This window comes from Vicugna pacos, chromosome 4 (genome assembly GCF_048564905.1).
Source record: "Vicugna pacos chromosome 4, VicPac4, whole genome shotgun sequence".
NCBI classification, from domain to species: Eukaryota; Metazoa; Chordata; class Mammalia; order Artiodactyla; family Camelidae; genus Vicugna; species Vicugna pacos.
Window position 1 is genome coordinate 21,880,065 of NC_132990.1, and position 20,699 is coordinate 21,900,763.

The 20,699-nt window shown below is 39.4% G+C and overlaps 1 protein-coding gene across 4 annotated transcripts in view; it reads right to left on the reverse strand.

Annotated features, from left to right (window-relative positions):
* ADAMTSL1 (ADAMTS like 1) overlaps positions 1-20,699 on the reverse strand; it is an 827,290-nt gene that overhangs the window by 194,512 nt on the left and 612,079 nt on the right. For 2 of the 4 annotated variants that reach the window (XM_072959360.1, XM_072959358.1), the window contains 4 exons: positions 14,555-14,605; positions 9,886-10,090; positions 8,447-8,594; positions 5,742-5,826 (listed from right to left, as the gene is read on the reverse strand). In XM_072959360.1, the coding sequence (XP_072815461.1) occupies positions 5,742-5,826; positions 8,447-8,594; positions 9,886-10,090; positions 14,555-14,605 (489 nt within the window). Of the gene's footprint in view, positions 1-5,737; positions 5,827-8,446; positions 8,595-9,885; positions 10,091-14,554; positions 14,606-20,699 lie in introns of those variants that run through there. The other 2 variants (XM_072959361.1, XM_072959359.1) reach the window with 2 other exon arrangements.

Below are 20,699 nucleotides of genomic sequence, written 5' to 3' on the forward strand. Positions count from 1 at the left end.
CACAGAGCCTTGGGAAAAAGAGACCACTAACTGTACGTAGCAGATACAGATGGACCCAAATTATTCTCTTCACAAATGAAAAATGAGACTATTGAAGGAGAAGTAATAAAACGGCCACACTTAGGCTAACAGATTGCTTATTCTTATGTTTGCCCTTAAAACGGTCAACTAACCTGACCGACTGGTTGCTACTCACAGCTCCAGGCCCGTTGCTAAAATAAAGCTATTAATTCTACTGTTTCTACTTAATTCCAGTAATCAACGGTAATAATCATGCTTGGTCTCTGAGTCATTCTCCAGGGAGAAGGTCACAAGATTGTAACCTTACAAAATAGCCTGAATTACCAAGACCACACCTTGGGCGCTTATAAGATAGAGATTGAAAGTGACAACCACTAGCCTTTACAAAGTTGGTCACCTGGAGACACCATGACCACTCTGAGTCTTCTGAGAAGAAAATAATTCTGTTGATTGTTATCGATGCTTTATTGTTTAAACTATGGCTATTTAATCACCCTGCCCCATTCCCAAGGTGGGTTCACAGTTTTGAAGGCACTAGCCTGCTGTGAAGTCCCCTTTGCCTGGCAAAGTAATAAAGCTGTCTCTTTTCTTCTAAGCTCCAAGACCCTGTCTCTGAGTTTCTATTTGGGTCGCCAGGGACGGTGGCCGATCTTCCGCAACACTGTAACACTCGTTTCAGGCCACCTTTCTCTCCATTGCTTTTCTGATCCATATGAATAGAAAATGATTTAAAAGTTTGGTTTTCCTGAAGGTTAGTCTGATTATTTAAAAAGCCATGTCCTGGGAACTAAAATGCCATTATAGCTTATAATGCTATTAGTGCATTTGGAGTTCTCAGCTTAACAACAGAATGTAGATTTTAAGTCGTATTATTTCCCCTGACTTTGATAAAAATCTAAAATATTGTAAACTCGGAATACTTGTCATGAACCATTTCTTCTTCACATGGACTGGAATTGGTTTATCTTGCAATTTTGTCAAGGTTTCTTTCTCTTAATTCAACAAGTTTGGCAAAGCTTTCCAAGGAAAAGTTCAGTTCATTAAAAATGACCTTAATGGACTTAACATATATTGGTGGTGACAGGGTCCATGCTTTATTTTGGCACACAAGGATCCCATTAATTTGTCTCTGCCACTCTCTAGGGCTCGGCTGAGCAACAGTTCAGATTTAGCTCGGAAAGTAGCTGTAGCATGAGCATTAAGTGGAGACAGTAGGTGGGGCTGACAATTTTAGAACTTGGTTCTTTGCAATAAAGGCTTTTCTAATGATTACATTAAAATGGCTCTGCCGGCTCTTTTGAATTTGTTACTGGTTTTTGTGTCTCAGCAAGCTAGGGGATCAACTGAATATAACTCAGAGTTGCGAGAGGATGCTTTTCCACTCAAGCTTTCTCTAAATTTTCCTTATTAATTTTGGCAGTATGTTATAGATTTCTTTTTGCTCAAATGAAAGTACCTAGCCCTTGTCCCTTTGTATAAATTCTTGGTAAAATTCAAAGTGTGATCCTTACTAGAGGGTCTTCAAAGAGTCTCAGCAGGAGAGCAGAGATGCAGGGAGAGAGTATTAGCTGGGGAACCACTAGCTGAATTTGGGGTTATTTGTCCTTACTTGTGGTTCTCTCACATGCCGTATGATACAGCCTGCATGAGGCACAGATAACACCTGTCTCAATTTCGCCAACTGTAAATGAGTGATTGCTCTACATTCTTATTCTCTTAAATATTCTCTAGGAATATGAATGATGCTCGGAATGGCCCAATCATAATCACAGTTAACACCCGAACAGAGTTTCCTGTATACTCCGTAATCTGCATATAACTTAATCCTCTCGATAGTCTTATGATGCAGACACCATTATGTTCCTTTCTCACACGAGGAAATGAAGGCCTATGGGGTTAAGGGACTTGTTCAGGGTCCCCAGTTACTACTGGGAGATCCATGAGTCACACCTACGAGATCTGTCACTGGAGCCCACACTTTCGACCACTGTGCACGCTGCTGCTCTACGTGTAGCTGTGGTCAATAATTAGAGTGTTTTCCCTGTGATTCCAGTAGGGCTGTATTCCTGTAGGAGCACACACACACAGACTCGCCCTCTCTCATCAACTCACAGAGTTGGCAGCATGATGTATCTAAGCAAAATTTCAAATTTTAGGAAATGACCTGTGGTTTTAGTGGTCTGTTTTCAACATCAAGGTAGCAGTCACCAAGGTACACCTACCGATAACAAAATATCTGATCATTTGCTATGTAAGAAGATCTAATCGTCTTTCCTCAGGAGCTGTCAAAGTCAGATGCACGTAAGTTCTATCATAATCCGCCAAACACCCGTTCACATTTACATCCCCCTAAACCCTTTCCATGTGTATTGCACTCCTCTTTCATGTATTTCTCCTATTTGTGCATCAATACATGTACTAGCTTGACTCTCTTGAAACTGTAGCTCCTAGGAACATATGGCAGTGGAAAGAGTTTGGGAATTCAATAAATAATTCTCCTACACTCCTTGTGAAATCAGTAACACTACCATGCTGTGCACACCCAAATGTCAAATGGCATTTCTTAAAAATAGCTGGCTCATTTGTTGAATCTGTGGATGACTGGCCAGTACTCAACACGTTGGTCACAATCTTACCATTCCTGTGGTAAGAATGCACTCAAGGTTTCTTGAGGGCAAGGACGATTGGGTTTATTTTTACAATACCTGCACCTGGCACAAAGTCTGGCCCAGAGCAGGTGATTTATGAGTGAATTTCACTTCTCTCATTATGAGGTGCGAACAATTAGCTGGTCCAGCGACTCTCTAAAATTATCTAAAATACACAATCAGTCAGAGACTTTATATATGAAGCATTCTGCTGCTGCAGAGGATATAAGGGATGAGAGCCATTTGAGTAGATGGGGAGACCAGAAAGGAAGGAGGTAGAAGTGAGAGAGGTCACTATCCTTATGGGGATAAAGCCTGATTCAGTGTGACCGGGATGAGGCTTTAGCCTTGCCACATGGCAATTCTCAAAATGAAACGCTTTTGTGTTTTTTATCTTGTAATTCTAATGCCAACCATGTTCTGCTTGAACATCCTTTATGTTGGTTTAATGATCTGCAAAGAGTGTTTACATTTCTCAATCTCAGGTGAGATGACTTCATTCTTAAGAGATATATCTTTACACACACACACACACACACACACACACACACAATATTTCTTTTTATTTTCTGTGGCCTGAGATTCACAAAGAGAACGTAACTAAGGCACCTCATTTTGAGGATATGAATAGCAAAACTATCTGGATGCATTACCCACGTTTGATTCCCTAAATATCTTTTGGGGGAAAATATAAGAACACGTGTCACACAATTAACATTTCTAACCACTTTAAAAAAAAGTGAATTCACATTCTTAACCACTGAGTTAAGCCATCCACATTCTCAGACAACTTACTGGGTATAAATATGTACTAATGTAAACATATGCTTAAATATTATATATTTAAATACTATTTTCAACAAGGCAAACAAGCCATTTAATGACTACAGGATCACTATGGTGACTCTTATTGGCTTTTCTTTCTGTATCTGATTCCTTGTGGGTTCTGCTCACACAGATGCATGACAGGAATTTCCCTGTGCCTCTTATTGAATCAGCCCCATCACTAAGCTGATGACATCTGGCATCCAGATATTACCACTGCCTTCTGCCTGCTTGCCTCCCTCCTCCTTCCTTTTTAAAATGGCTCACACCAAGGTTATTTATGGCAATACGTCTAGGGCTGGGGTATTGTGTTGCAGGACAAAAATGTTTTCCTAACCATGCAGTAAAGCTGCTCACTGAAAATCTAATAAGATGACTCAAGATTTTTTAAGTGCAAGATCAAGAAGGCACTCAGAGGACCACCCCATTCTACCTCTGAAAGGACACACCGTTAAGGGCTTCCACCTGGTGTGCACCCAGGTTTGATGGTGGGATGGTTGGTTAAAATGACAGTGTTGGTAGAGTGGTACCCAAAGGAACCGCCTGTCTCCCGTGATTTGTTCTGAGCCATCCAAGCAGAACTCCTGGTGACTGAAGTAAATCTCGGGTGGGGTGGGGGAGGGGGACATGGCTTCCCTAGTCCTACCTTCCTCTCCCTGGGATGACTTGATTCAGAGAGCAGAAAGTCTAGAAAGAGAAAGGCAGGGCATCTATAGCATCCAGGACACCCCTTATCCTTATGCCTGCCTCCTTTAACACATCACACCTTACAGGCACTGGGTGGCTTATCAGTGGCCTGAAGGAGTTAAGGAAATGAATAATTTCCTTTCTATCTCAAGTCAGATTAGGTTTTTTTCAAGAAGGCCACCTGAGTAACGTCCTGCACAGCAGAGAAACGAAAAGTTTTCAGCCTTTATGTATTTACGTAAAATTTGCATTGTAATCTTTAACCACTGCCCTTCCTCCAAGTTCTGCAATGGTTAGCTGCTGCTTCTTAAAGTCTTTTCTCAACGAAGTAGAAAATACATGCTGTAGCAACTTTACAGAAATAATCGATGTTTTTTTTGCTAATTGTCCTTTTAAGTAAGAAATGTGTCTCCTTATATATAAACCATGTTTCTGTGAAATCAAATCACTAAATACTATTTGTTTACAAGTGAACTATGGTCATTGTACTAATCTGTATTTTGGATTTTTTTTTCAATTTCTTGATTTTTTTTTTTAGGGTGTGATTCAGAGACACAACTGTGTTCTGGCAAACCGTATCAGATTTAGATTCAAACAGGATGAGTCAGAGAAGATTCTAAATTGCTTCTGAATATGTAGATTACAATGTTAATTTGGTAAAATTAAAACTACAGATTGAATTTGGAAACCATTTCATCTCCTGCATACTATATTGTGAGCTCCTGGAGGGTGGGTGACATAACGTGCCTTATGTACCAACGCATAGCACAGAGCCTAGTACTTGTATTAAAGAAATTAACCTAGAAAAATCATCAATCAGAAAAACTGCTTTGGTCATAAATGAAATTTCTCAATAAAGTGCTTTCCTATATTTTTAAAAATGATGCAGCAAATAGGCCTGTCAGTGTATTCTAGTAAAATCAATATGTAGTTATTGGTCAGTCAATCACTCACTCTACGTTTGTCTCTTCCTTGTTTCCTCTTCTGAAAAAACTGTGCCTAGTAGCGGTCTTATAAGTTTCATGGCCTTGATCAGACTGAGCAGGTATGGCTCCATGAACAAACAGGGCAAAGACCTGGAGTCCATCTGATACCAATCCCAGGAAGAAAGGGAAAGAAAAGCTAATAAACTTCCTTTGCCCTCCGATATATTTTTCTTCCTCTTTCATTTTTGTGAGTGGCTATATTGCAAAAAAGCTGGGAGGTAAGGTGTGTAAAAAGCTGCCCAGACTTTCCCATCAAACCTATGCTACATCATCAGATACTGCCTGGACCTTCTCACCTCTGGTCCCTTGGCAAGAGAAAACAGGATGTTAGATTTTGGAGAAGAGGATAGGCATGACTCTTTCATTTCCTAGTTCAAAACTGGAAAGTATTTAGAGAGCAATCATAAGTTTTGAGAAACACTTTGAAACTGATAAATTTCCAAATTGACAGCCCCAAAACCTCATTTTACCCTTAGTAAGAGGAGTACACTTAGTTCAAAACCCATGAAAGTCACACTCTTCCTCTAAATCAGTCAGCTTCAAAAGCAAAACAACTTGTGGTTTGAAAACTTACGAGGGTTCTTCTGACACAGCGGCTCCTTCTTCTAGTTCTTGAGCTTGTTTGTACCATGGCAGCTTGGCCTCTACCGGAAGTTTTTCTGAGAATTAAGTGAATGCACACAAAAGAGAAGAAATAAGAATCAATGTAGAATTTCAGGGAAATTCCATTTTCTTCTTATCAGTTCTTGATTTTGCACTGCCTAGAAGTTACAATGTTGATAACTGCAAACAATATGTTTTTAGGTACATTTCTGCCTGTGATGATAGCTATATGAAGAAAAAGAAAATCCGATTTTAAAATGTTTAATAACACTAGTCTTTGTGTATATGTGTCCCCTTTATTATGTTGAAGAGCAAAGGAAAGTCTTTTTATTACCAAAGTCATAACTCCAGGCACTCAATATGCAGTTAAAGAGTCACCAAAGTATCTTCACTATTGCCTATTGAAAAGACAGAGCACTATCTACCTTTTAAAACAAACACAAAGTATCATAGGTTAATCATAATACTTTCATAACTTCTAACTTGTCTTTCTTTTGCCTTTTGGCTAAGTGTGAACCATACCGTATTGTGAAAAATAAAACTGCTACTCTGAAATTCACAAAATGTTGCTTGAGATACCTGACACATTCAGTGCCAACCCAAGGCTCACTGAACAATTGAACAGGAGCGACTTAGGGTCCACGATCCATAATTTGACTTGTTTTGCCCATTTATCTAGCTTTGACCAAACCATTCAGGATGAGCTTCCTAATTACTTCCTGGGGAAAAAATGTGGAAGAGAAAAAGAAAGGGAGATTATAAGTGCTTCTACAGAAGTAACTGCCAAGATCCCCATTCTGACGTATTTATTAGAATCATTTATAGGCATATTTCCCTTCATTGTAGGAGCCAGCGAAGCTCTACCACCATTTTATAACATATAATTGGAAAGATGAAAGAAATGTGTGTATATATGCATACACCATTGGATGACATAGCTCTTAATGATGTTTAGAAAGCCAGACTCACTACTTAGTTGTGAAAAATCCAGATTTTATTCTTGATGGTTAACCACAATCTGCTTTTCTTTCTCTGAAGTCGCTTTATGAAGATGAATGAATACAGAATTGACTGTTTAAGTTAGGGGCATCACTTCTCATCCTCTATGTGTAGCAATTGTTTATGGTTAGAAAACAAAGCAAGTGAGAAGTATAAAAGCCAGCAGGATTTGCTAACATTTTGAACCCAGCAACATGGTTTCTAGATATACATCATTTTACAGCTAGCCCACCTCTCCCAGACAAATGACTCAGTCCACGAAGCCACCTGTGACAGCTCAGGCCATCCTTGCCTTTCAGTAATAAAGCACTCAGCATGACACTAATGGTAGGCTTGTAATACGTTACTGTTGTTTTGAACTGAACCCTGTCAGCTGTACCAGTGGCCGCTTCCTCCTGCATTTGAGGATGCTGATGGAAGTCAAGAGGTGAAGATGACACTTGTGGAAAACTTACTATACGCCAGGCAGTGGGTTAAACAGCCTATTTGCATAATATCTCATTTAACCCTCACATGATCTCAGACATAGTTACTATTAATATTATCCTCATTTTACAGATGAGGAAACTGAGGTTTAGAGAGGAACATATTGATTAACATGAATCAGGATTTCTGGTATATGTTTGGGTTTTTTGGTTTCCTTTTATACGGTTAATTTAGATTTCATGATACTGTTCACTCCCACCAAGGACAACCTACAGCATAACAAAGAGTTACACTGTGGCTTGTTTTCAGAGAAACTGAATGGTTTAAAGAAATAAATTAAGAAACAGATGGGAATCATCTTTAATATTAAAAATGGGAGGAAGATTTTTAAAAAAATTTTTAAAGACTTGATTGTTTAATTTGACTAATTTTTTTCTTTTTTAAAATGGAGGTACTGGGGGTTGAATCTAGGACCTTGATCAAACATGCTAGGCATGCACTCTACCAGTGAGCTATACCCACCCCCTGGGAGGAAGCTTTTAACGGGGAGTTCTTCTAAATGGTTTGTGACTTCAGAATTTTCTATTTCACTGATACAGACTATAAGAATATTAGCAATGAAATCAGATTAGTAGTCAAGCTAACCTGAGAGACCTAGTATAATAATACATCTTGCTCACTAAGTAGAACTTTTCTAAAATTAACTTTTTACAAACTATTTACAGTATCTATTAAATTCTGATTTATTCCAATTCCTCTTTCCAATTATGATTCTGAAATCCACTCTCATGTTAATTTTTAAATTTTCAATATAAAAAGCAACCGCTTTCTGTTTTATTAGTTTGACGTAAGAGGCGTCCCTATGTATTTCACGCTTAGCAAAGCAGACAGCCTTGGATTCACTACCTTGTTTTTAACAGCAAGCAATGTGGATAGTAAGCCACACATATTTCTACAATAGCTCTATAATATCTCCTTTCAGGCAGATACATCTGACATTTTTCAGCCACAGTCTTCAACCAACTTCCTGACTGAGGAGTGAATTGTATCAATATGTGGTACTTAAAAACAATGTGCAAGCAAAAAACCATTTGAAACATTTTTTAAAAGAATTAAGTTCATTTACTAGGGTCTAAGGTACAAAGAGTAGTTACTAAGAACACTTTGGGATACTTAAAAGTATTCTAAGTTGAAAACAGCACTGAACGCACATGATACTAGGAAGACTAAATAGAGTTCCCATCAAGTTACCTTTGGGTTTGTAGCAGGGAGTGGGTATGACGCATTCCTCTTTTATGTGGGGCTTGGTTTTGGGGCTGCAGCCTCCAGTGTGCATTCCTCGATGGTCGATGCAGAGGACTACCCGGTATCGGAGGCCCTGGCCACATGTCACTGTGCACTGGAAGGAGAATGCAAGATAGGAGACTCACAGGCAAAGCCTTGTTGACTTTTCTTCATTTCCCACCTGAGACTTTTTAAAGGGCTGCTTTTACAGAAGGACATCTGGTGGATTTATACCACGTCTTACGAGTCCCTCCCAGGACTGGTAAGCCTTGTTCTATTTGGCTATTTCAGGGTGAAGCTGGCTGAAAATTAAATCATCTGTAATTTCTTAGCTTAGGATTCATCAGTCAGCATTCCTGAAGCACCCACTGTGTGCAAAGTCCCAAATCAAGCAGCAAAAAGAAGGAAAAAAGAAACTGTAGCATGTGCCCAATTCTGATGACCAAGACTGCACTTTGATTTTATTTAGTCATTTTGTTAATGACTGTCAAGTCCAAAATATAGGAAATACCAGCTCCCAAGTGGACATTAAACTTTTTTAACTTCCATCACAGTTAATTTATATTGCAGCATAGCTGATCCAATTGATTATAGTGACATGCAAAAAAGGTTCAAAGGAACTGTTTCAATGGCCAGACGTACACGGCCCCTCCCAGTAGCTCTACTCGCCTGGGAGCAAGTCAAGACAGAGAGAGGACACACAGCCACAAGGCTAAGTGAACAGCCTTCTGCCATCTCTGTGGCTGGGGGCACAATGGCCGGTCTCCTCATCTTTCCGTATGTTGCCATTTCATACCTTTATGCACTAGCAGCCAGGAACCCCCAGATAACATTTCATGTTTAAGCTGCTGTAGTTGCTTCCCTCATGTCTAGAATGTTTGGGTTTTAATTAATCCCACCTCACCTTCATTCTCATTATGTTGCTATTTCCATTTCATCTTTTTTCCCCAACAAATCATAGACACAGTTTAATCTTAATTCACTCAAGACACTTTTGCGATATAGACGAAGTATACAAAATAAAAAAACGAAATCAAACTTTTGGTCTCCTGAGCTCTACCATAAGAGCAGCTTACACTGCTTTGGGCTCAGTTATCTGGTCTCAATATTCTTGACAGACATTTGCCTCCCCTGTCCCTCAAGGGAACATTACTGGGAGTGAAAGAGGCTTCTTGAAGTCACTTGAAGAAAGATGTATGTATGCATACATACGTATTTTTTTCCCTTACTCATTTACTTTTGGCTATGTGCCAGTCAGGGTAAACCTACTCCAGGGGCTAAACAGGTAGGCTTCTAGACCCCTTCTAGAGAAGTGGGAGTTGCACGGGGTGGCTGGTGGGGTCATGATGAGGAGAGGGAAGAGTGGACTTACTCTCCTAACGAACAAAGAAAGAAGGCACAGTTACCGGAGACCACTCCTGTGCCAGCCATTTAGGGCAGTCAAAAATGTTGCAGGGCTGCACGATGGGCATCTTAGGGGTGTACATGCATTTCCACTCTTCCACTGAGGTGACATGCCCCTGGATGTCCTCCTCCACACAGGAAACTGCCCGGCTCTGGATGCCCCCCCCACACGAGGAGGAGCACGCGGTCCACGGGGTGGCCTCCCACCTACAGAAGCAAGGGGAGTCATCAGGGTAGACACGCACACTGCCAACCTCCTCAGCGAGCTCTCCCCCCGACCCCGGTCCCAGTGCCCCTCGGGGAGGTCAGGTTCTGAGAGGCTACGGCCCCAAGGACCAAAAGCCAGCTACTGCCTGAAATCTGATGAGTCAGAGGAAAGGACTCAAGGCTGGCAGAAGTGCTCTGTAAACCTCGAAGCTCTACACAAATGGAAGAAATGGAGGAGAGCTGTCTACAAGGATATCTTGTGCCACATGTAACCTACTCAAGAGAGGGCTTCTCAGTCCTTCTTTAGTTTCAGTACATATTCTGGGTGTGGGTGTATGTGCATATGTGTATTTATGTAATATTTCTATTATTTTATATTTTATCAATATATATTCTGCATAGCTATCTATCCATCTATCTAATCCGTCTATCTGTACCTATCTATCTCAATACTAAAATTGGTTTTGATCTGTTAACACTAATAGTTTGTACCTGGACTGATAGTTTTGACTTTCAGCACAATACTTTACTACTTAGCATGTGGATACTTTGACATAAGAAATTCATGAAAGATTACGGGAAACCACTCCTTCTCCCTTGCTTCTGCAGTCATCAACTTTGGGACTACATGGATTCAGCATAATTCTGAGGTTCAGACTGTGCCATTATTACTAGAAGGAGCCCAGGGGTGAATATAGCCATTGTTCTCTTGTTCCCCAGCTATTAAGGGGTACTGACAGTTAGCATTCCCCCCTGCAAAGGCTGATGGCACTGGAATCTACAGATTCAGTAAAGTAAGGGAAAAAATAACAATACTGTCCATAGCATTTAAGAGAATTTCACTGATTTTTCAGATCTCTACACGGCTCTGAAGCATTTCAGACCAGATGACGAGAGAGATCTTTGCCCAATTCTTTTATCTCTTCCTGCATATTTAGAGAATGTCAAATTAAAAAAAAAAAAAGAAAGAAACACTTGCATATAGTCTGCTTGTTGGTGAAAACTGCTAAGGAACCTTAAGATTTCCTTTAGAATTATGAGGGATATCATTGTAATGAGAGAAAAAACAAAATGTCACCAAGTTGATCTACTTGAAGAGTTAAATTTAAAAATACTGCACAGGCATACCGTGGAGACATGAAATATTATCTAAGCAGGATCTTGTGTGCATTATGAGCCTTGTTTCTCTTTTGCATGAGCCTGGATAACGTGCATTTCCCAGTAACAGAGAATTTTCCTCCACACTTTCTCTGTACTGTTCAAGCCTAGGCAACAACTGTTATCTCTACTGCCAACAGCCTAAACGTGCTGCCAAGTACAATATTTTCCTATACATATTTCCCCAGGAGACACAGAAGACAATGTTATTATGGGGAAACTGAGGCCCTCTGTTTAGCCCTTTAGGAACTTTCTGTTCCCTTTCAAGAGAAGGAAGCAGCTCTGTAGAGAGTTTCTCTTCCCAAAGGGTAAAACCAATTCTCATTTGCCTCCATGTAAATCTCTGGAGAGCTTCCCTCTGGAGGTGGACAACAGGTCTGATTCAGATGGAAATTGGGCCGAATGTATAAGTACAAATTCGCATTAAACTTGATTTGACAGTGAACTGGGACTATGGTTTTGAATGTACATTTAATCTCTTAGAACATTAAGATGCCATCAAAAGCGCACATTTTCTAATTGGTAATCTAACATTCCTAAATGTGACCCTTCTCTGGAAAGAGTGATTAATTTCTGTCTCAACACTTGGATCTGACCCATAGTGTAATTTCACAAAGAGTAGTATTTTTTTCAGTGCCGGAGATCACAGAAAGACAAATGATGCTAATATTATTCTAAGTATTTACAGTATGGTTCTAGCATTCAACTATAGTTCTATATGTAAAAAAATTATCATGTGAATCCTTTACATAATAATAGCGATATGTCGAATTTCAGAGCAAGACATCTCTGGGTGCTTTAAAGAAAGTATAACAAAAGCTGAGAGAGGGCATCATTTAGGATATCTTACAACAGGGACCAGGTAAGTGCTTGGAAAATTAAAACGCATGTCCAAGAATCTTATTCTGGAAGAATAACAGATGAGTTCATATATCATATATTTTAACTCCCTTGGCTTCTAATTTTTTCAGTACACAGCATGTTTAGATTAGAATTATCAAAATTCAGCCTTATGGGGAAAAGTTTATGTATTAATTATAAATTAAAGATAATTCATCAGACTATATTCTTACAGTATATTCAGATATATGTTATAGTCAAAGACTGAGAGCAAGAAAAACAATCTAAAAAATCATTAGTTGTGTTCTGTATTTATACTTGTGGTCTAAAATCCACTTAAATAATTTCAGTAAGTAAAGCCTTCTGCCTTGAAGGGTAGACAACTGCCCTCTTAGAACTGTGTTTGAGCCTCAGTTCTTAAGAAATGAAAACACTTTTGTAGAAATAGCTTCCATTTACTAAGGCTTTATCAATAAAACAGGGTATCTAACTTTAGAATTAGTTTAGCAATAGAAGTGCAGGGTAAGAAATACAGTCTGATGATCTGTTAGTCGGCCTTCTCAATTGCGGAGCTCGGACAGAACAAAGCCTATACAAGACAAGGTACAAACAAACAAGGAGGTTCATTTCAATCTGTCGCTGAGAATACTGAGCTTCAGACATTTGGGGGCAGGAAACCAAATATATAAGAAATCAAGATTAACCTAAAATAGGCATTAGTCATACCAGAGAAATATAAACAAGAGAGATCACGAATACAAGAAAAATAATAAAATAAAATAAAAGGGTGCCAGTAGAGGAAAAACATAAACTTGGTGTTCTCACCCCTGACACTCAACTGTGCCTTTATCTTGAAATACATGGCCTTCACACAAACAGACACAGGAGTTCTACGAATACTTGTTTTACAGATAGAGGAATTGAGATCAAGTGAAATCTTGGCTCAGTTAAATTCATCTTTTATATTTTCATTCCATTTTTTTTTTTCCAACTTCGGTTCTGGATCAAACTAGCAGGGTACATCTGTAGCATTCTAAAGTCATTTACTGTCTTTATCAATATAGTCATAGGAAAGTGGGAGGGAGCTGACTCATGAAGTAATTTCTTAGCAGAAGAACTTAAAAAAACCCCAAACAACTACATATAGTATAAATCACGCGCTCCTCTCTATGTGCTACCATTAGAATGGTGAAAAGTGAGTTTCCTGCCAGTCACTGGAAATATTTAAGTAGAAGCTGGATAACAACTTGCACTGGTCTATATGCATTAATTAAAGATATATGTGTGTCTGTAAGGTGTGAATACAGCTGCACTAAATACACATACATGCATATCTGTGTAAGTACATGCATTTATACATGTATGATGAATGGATGTGGTTGCTGGGGGAGGGGTGAGAGAATGAAGTGTCAAGGGGGAGTTGGACTAGATGACCTCAAGGTCCTCTCTTTTTGTATTTCAGTTCACTAAGGATTTGAAGGTTTTCAATCACACTTTGCTTTCTTTTACAGTTTAGAATAAAATCATTTTCTGGGCTTTGTTTAATTCAAGATTGAGTAAACCACTGGGGATTACTTCCAACTATCTGTGATCTGATTTAAACCTTGGGTTCTGAATAGCAGCTGACTCCCTGAAGTCCAAATGAGCAAGAAGAATACACCAGAGGTCTTTCATAGAACAATGGTAGCTTCAAACCCAATTCTCACTTCTGCTCTTTGGGGAGCTGTTTCCAATGTAGCTGCTGGTGATACCTTCTGTAGCTAGCATATTTTCAGCTTCTCCAGTTTTCTTATGAATATATTAATAAAGGGAACAAGTTCTTTTACAAGTTCACCATCACTTTAATGATTTTTTTCCAGTTTTAAAAAATACTGTACTTTAAAAAAAGCAACATTGTGCATGGAATTTAATGTTTTGGAAAAAAAAAACTCCCCTCCCTACCAAATGTTCTGAACAATAAGGATATGAAAAAACTGCCTTTTTGTATTTAATTATAATTTCTCTGGAACAAGAAAAGGATACTCAAAGCCCCTATGCAGAGTAATACCACATCTGGAATTCCACATTTGTGGTATTGGGATAATAATTCAGGCAGTGTTTGTTTAACAGTTAGCAACAGTGCTTTAATGACCAGGGTCCTATTGTAGAGGAAATAATAGAAAAGGACAAAGAGAGTGAAAGAAAGACATAACATAAACCCACACACTATATCTAATCAGAGTGAATTACTGTGTCCACTCCAATGGAATCCGACCCTATCTTAGAATGGTTTTTGAGTGACAAGCTTACAGGCTAGTGTTATTCAAAAGCAGAGCTCAGGATGGGTTGCAAAATATACTATCTACTATCTTATTATTACAGAAAAACACAAAATCTATATTTTTTATATATATATATATATATATACATAAAAGAAGCAGAAGACTAATTTACTACTTCTAGCATCAGGACGATTGATTTACGTACCGAGGAAGGGGATGGTAGAGGTCATAAGGCATGATCTGCTTGTATCCGTCACTGTTAGGAACAATAATGCCAACCCTCTGAGTAGAAGGTACACACAATAAAATAAACACTAAATGATTACATTATACAATTTTTTTCAGACAAATGCAAAACAATATTAATAAACTATCTCTGAAAAACAACACTAAAACAGTTCAATATCTTTATGCTAGCATGTGCTTGAGAATGAGGCAAGTTCTTTGAAAGGGCATCGTTTACTATAATTAGTTCTCTGATCCAAGCAGGAAATACCAGTGGAAAGGGTGGTGGCAAGAAAATTTGGCACCTCATCATTAACTATGACACAATGAGCTTGTAAATGTTCTTTAATCCCCCCAATTATACATCCTCTGAGGTCATTATCATCATCATTATTAATGTTACTTCCAGATGCTCGCCAAGCACTTACAGTAACTGTCTCACTTCTGATGAGAGAGAGAGCTACATGTAAGGGTGTGTACCTGGGAACTGACAGTACTATGTAATGTGCCTTAGCAAATAGGTAGTGTATCCTTGACAGATCTAGGGGTTTCAGTAATATCTGGAAAACAGCCACTTGGTTATTGCATAAAGGGAAGCAGAATTAGGGAAGGAAGTAGGCAACTACCAACAAAAGTAAGTTCTCTACCAAAATAAAGGGAGAGCAGTTAAAATGAGGTGATAAACATGAAAGATCTTTCTGGTGGTCTATTAAATGTGACATAGTGCTAACTGCAATTATAGAGGTAGCTGTGATGATCTGACTGTTGTTAGTAGATGTAGTGCCCTGGGAAACCTGTGAGATTTAGAGACAAAAGTGAAAGGAGCCATAGGACAGGACATTTTAGGCTGTGTGGCTAATGGATTCACAAGAAACGATATTACAGACTGTGTGGGAGTCCTGAGGCCTTCAGGACTCCAATAAAGAACAGTAATCCAGCCCAATGATTCCAAGTAAACCCTCCAATCGGCGAGACGTTGCTCTTGCTGAGCCCCCTAGCTTGTGGAAGATTTAATACTCATGAGTCTCAGAGTTAGTGCAACAGACACTCCATCAAGAGGGGCAGACAGAGAGCTGAACTCATGGATGTGGCCTATTTGCTGGGCAAAGCATGGAAGGGCATGAGCAGAAGACACTTACTTTACAACTGACCAATGACAGCAAGTCCCTCTTCTGAATACTGAAGGAACCCACATATTCTATTCTGGGATGAAGGGATGGGTATATATTTATGTACCCATATTCACTATAAATGTATTCATATTTAAATAAATGAATTAAGACTTGCTTTGATCCCATCCTCTGACACAGTTGTGTGTTCTTTTAATATGGCGAACAAGCCTAAGCTTTTGGGTAGAAAGAGTGAGTGAGGGATGCTGTGGAACAGAAAGATAAAAAATAGCACTGACTGGACATCATGACAGATAAGGAGGAAAGAGGGAGTGATAAAGGGTAATTTCTGAAGAAATTACTGAAAGGTAACGGAGAGATGAGAGAATTTAAGTTTGAAAAAATGGGAAACCAATCTTTGCATATAGATTTCTATTCCCAAGAGGGACAACCATTGGAGTACTAATTTAACTTTGTTTATCCATGAGTTAAGTTTTGGCAATCATTTCTATGACTAAAGCTTCACGGTGTTTGCATGTGCATTACCCTTAAGTAACAATGTTCATGAAGATGGATGCTGCCTTTTGAGGAAGCTCAAAATCCCATGGCTCTAACAAACCCAAGAACGGGACGAATATGAATATGAAACATTTCTCCTTGTTTTCCCAAGTTGGAGAAACTTCCTCTTTTCTGCCTTCTTTTGACAGGAAATCGGATGTGAAAGGTTAACCCTGTCTTTTGTTAGAATCATGTGATCTCTTTTCAATAATTCTTCAGTCTAACAATGAAGGAAATTTTCTCTCTAAAAGATCTGTATTTCATAGAATTCCAAACTTCTGAAGTTTCTAATAACTTTGATCTGACGGTAGTTAATTAATGAACACACAGAAATGACTTTGCAGCTATGTTTGAGCTAACTCTCATGTCTTTGCTCCTGCTTACATCCAGATCTAGATGCAGAAATGCCTATCAGGGCCTTGTCTCCCAAAAAAATTTATAGCTATGACTTGTCATTCTCAATATGAGAACAAACTGCTACAGATCTCTGCCAACTGATTTATCAGCTGATGACATTTAAAGCGGAGGCAGTGACATTGAAAGAAAGAGGCCAGAAGAAAAGCAGGGGGATAAAAGAGAGAGTGTATAGAATTCAAGATGTTGGGCTTTGCATTGGGCTGATTTAGAAATTATGTTTTTGTTTGAATAAGGAGCTTGAAACCTGGATTCAGCAAAACTATAGCTATATTTGTCTTTCTATGGCATAGGTCATGGTGAAGACTCATAAAATGGCTCTATGGCACCTGTGAAAACAGAAAGATATCAAAACAAAGGTGCTCTGTCTAGTCCTGTTAATGCATATTCATGTGCATGGGCTCTGCTCTCCCTTGGGGTTCATGCCACGGCCCTGGCCTTTCACCACACTGTCAGAGGGGCAGGCAATGGTGCCTGAACCTAACTTTCTATTCCTTACTTTTAAGACAATCTTTTTTCTTAGGCAAAATGTACCCATTGAAGAATGATGAAAAAGGATGTCCTTGAGGGACTTTAAGTTCTTCCCATGTTTAGGTCTTGATTTGTATTTGAGTGTGTGTACATGCCTGAGTATTTATGTGTCTGAATACATGGGGAGTGGTGAAGGTTGTGTAGAAATGATTTTAAAAAATGATCACGAAGGGAAAACTCAATAAACAGTTGGTTTGGGGGTAAAACCACTCATTCTCCATTGCCTTAACTATTCTGATCACTCATGCACTTCCTATACTGGGCAGTGATCTGATCCCATCTAAAGTCCCCCAAATCAGGGGTCATGATAGGAGAAGAGAAGAGGAGGATGAAGACATGGTAATTCTGGATTCAAGTGGTAGGAGAAGAAAGACATTGCAAAGCATCCTCACACACCTTCAAAGTACACACCTTGCGGACCTGTCCAACAACCGGGGAATGCTTCAGTGTTCTGACTGGCTCGTGGAATGAAATATTATGCAACATATAAACACAAAGCTTTTTGAACCATTCTTAATGACATGGAAAATGTTCAAATGTAATGTCAACTGAAAAAAATCCAATACAAAATAGAATGTACAATGTAATCCACAATATTAAGAAAATTCATGTATTCATACATCTATATAGTCATTTTCATAAAGTCTATATACATGTGTGTATGTGTGCACATGTGTATGTATTCTCATATGTTAGAAAAGGACCAAGGAGATTTGTTAGTTCTTGGTGTTTGGATTATGGGTGGCTTTTTTCCTTTCTTCTTATGTTTCTCTGTTTTCCAAGTTTTCTATAATGTACAGGAATTAGAACATTTAGGCAAGACAAAATTCAAGTCTGAGAAAGTGTAATACAGAAATATTTGGAAACATGATATAAATGGATGAAATGAGGCTATCACCTTAATTTCCCATGTCCCTTAAAGATGATTAAGTCTTTGTCCTGAAATCATCTCCAAAGCTATTTTAGGACAATATCCCTAATGAATAATCAACCCATATTGATTGACTCACATGACTCAAGTGTAAGATTTACACATTGTGCTAAATCTTTCTTAAGAAAAAAATCCTAATGCAACTAACACCATGAGCACCTAATCTGCAGGATGAGCACCTAATTTGCAGGATTCTGGGTTCTTTTTACAATGGAAATGAATCAAAAGGTGTCCATTTCATGGTTTCAACCGTCTCTTTGAGTACCTCTCTCACGACCTCACGACTCTTTTCCTGGGCTGCAAAGCCTCTTTCTGACTTCCTGATAGCTGGATGTGCTCTCAATTTGTTCAGCTTAGTGTGTCCAGACAATTCACTATGTTCCCCTGCAAACTGCTTCTTTCCCTGTGATTACTGTCACTGTTCAGAGCACTGCCAACCTCCCATACTCCCAGGCTGGATACCATGGGACATCTTTGCTTCTTCTCTTTCCTGTGTTCCCTACACATACAGTTCCTTCAGTTGTGATGTCTGCCAAATACATCTCTGTGACATGAATTTAGACCCTTTTGCATCAGTCTCCTAATAGATCTCTCTGCCTAGAGGCTTTGCCTCCTCCAATCCAGCCTGCTCATTGCTGTCATAGCAACAGATAACATGATGCTCTAATGCTCAAGGAAATTTCTTAGTTAAATGCTACCTCTTCTAAAGCCTGTCCTTATTTTCTCTCAACATCCGGCCAGAAATTCTCTCTGCCTCTTCCAAACACCCACAGCACTAACTCCCTTCATCACTTTTAACTACGTACGTATTTCTAACTAGGTATAAGTTTTCCCTAGTTTAACACTATGGGGCAAAATCCATATTGGTTCTTTACTGTATCTTTTAACACAGTGCCCCACCCAGAGGCAACTGGTAAATAATCATTCAGTGAAACCATGCCACTGGTGCGAAGGCACAAGAGCAAGAAATACAACTACCGTCTAGAACGAAGCAAGCAAGCAAACAAGAACAAGGTAAAGAAACTCCCAAACAAACTGCTACTCACAGCGAACATCTTTAGTCCTACTCCTTGCCTTTTGCTAGCTCTGTCATCTGTGTGAGGGGAAGGCTGCTTTAGGGGGTAGTTTGGCAGCCTCGGAAGGCTGCTTTGGCAGACAGAGGTGGTTGGGCGATCTAGGGCAGAGAAAGGACAGCTTAATGGCAACTGTGCTTCTAACCTGCTTGGCTTAACTCTACATCTCTTCCATTGCGGATCTCCCAGAAATAGGCATGACAGCTTTTAAAAAAGTCTTCTATTCCCTGTCTGTCTCACGTGTCTCTCAGATATCACGCTGCTCTGTAATTGTATAACTTACCACCCCTCCACCCCTTGGCAGTGTTGTGGTCCATACTCTAGCAGATTCTTCTTTGCCTTCACCATGGTACTAAGCACAGAACTTGGCACAGGATTGGTACTCAATAAAAAAATGAATGAAACTGTGGGTGGTGGAAGGAGTTCTGGCCCCAAAGAGAGTAATTCATCTCTCGACAACTCCAGGGCAAGAGAAACCAATCTCCTCCTAAACAACAGTTTAGAAAGGGGGAGGAGAGAAGCAATAAAAAGCTGGAAGAAACTGAAGCATTTGCTTTTTCATGAGTGGCAGACTACAAAGGATCGTGGCACAATGGACCCCCTGAGGAGCTGGGAGAGGGAAGGTCAGTTCTCCTCTCTGCCAGCGCTCTCTCTGTGTGACCTTGAGTACATTATATTTGGACTTCTGTGTTGTTCTTCTGCAAAATCTATGTATTGGATGAAATTAGGAGTTTTAAGATGAAGTAAGAATGGGTGCCTGGAAACCCACCACACTTGGCCTAATCCTATCTGCCCCCCTTCTGGTAGCTACTGAGGGCAGAAATCAGAGCTCTGTGGACCATAGATCGAAGACCACTGAACTAGGTAGTCATCTCAAAATCTCTCCTACTTTAAAATTTGGTGACTTTATGAAACACAGCAGGGTTCCCTATTATTTGAAGGGGCAAGTTGGGAGCCAGCAAATGAAGAAATATTCTGTAAAGGTCACAATGAAAAAAAAAACCAAAAAACACAGTACCTACTAGGCAACGTTCATTTATCTTTTGGAACCAGACCAAAAGAATGCTGCTTCGTTGTCTAGGATTTGAAAACTTTCTAAAGGTACATATGTTTTTTTCTGCTATAAAACGGACTACTGCAGGGTTTTTGTTCATTTGACCCCAAATACCGTAATTCTATCACACTTATATTTCTGTGGATAAACATTCTTGATATTAAAGAATGTAGTTTTGAACTGCTTTTAAATAAATGGGACTAATATGTCCTTGGGCTCTGTTTAGCTCTTCCTGTATTGTCTCAAATGATGTGGACATTGTTTGGTTTGAGCAAACATCAGTATTTATGCTTATATGAAAGAGGCTTGGCTTAACTTGGGTATATGGTCAACTCAAAGACCCAGGGCACCAAACTGCATTGATACTACGGCTGGCAGTTCTGTGCTGGCTGTGGGGGTCTATGGTGGGTTTAAACCAGATCTCAGGGGTTGATGAAGGCATCATGCAGAACAAG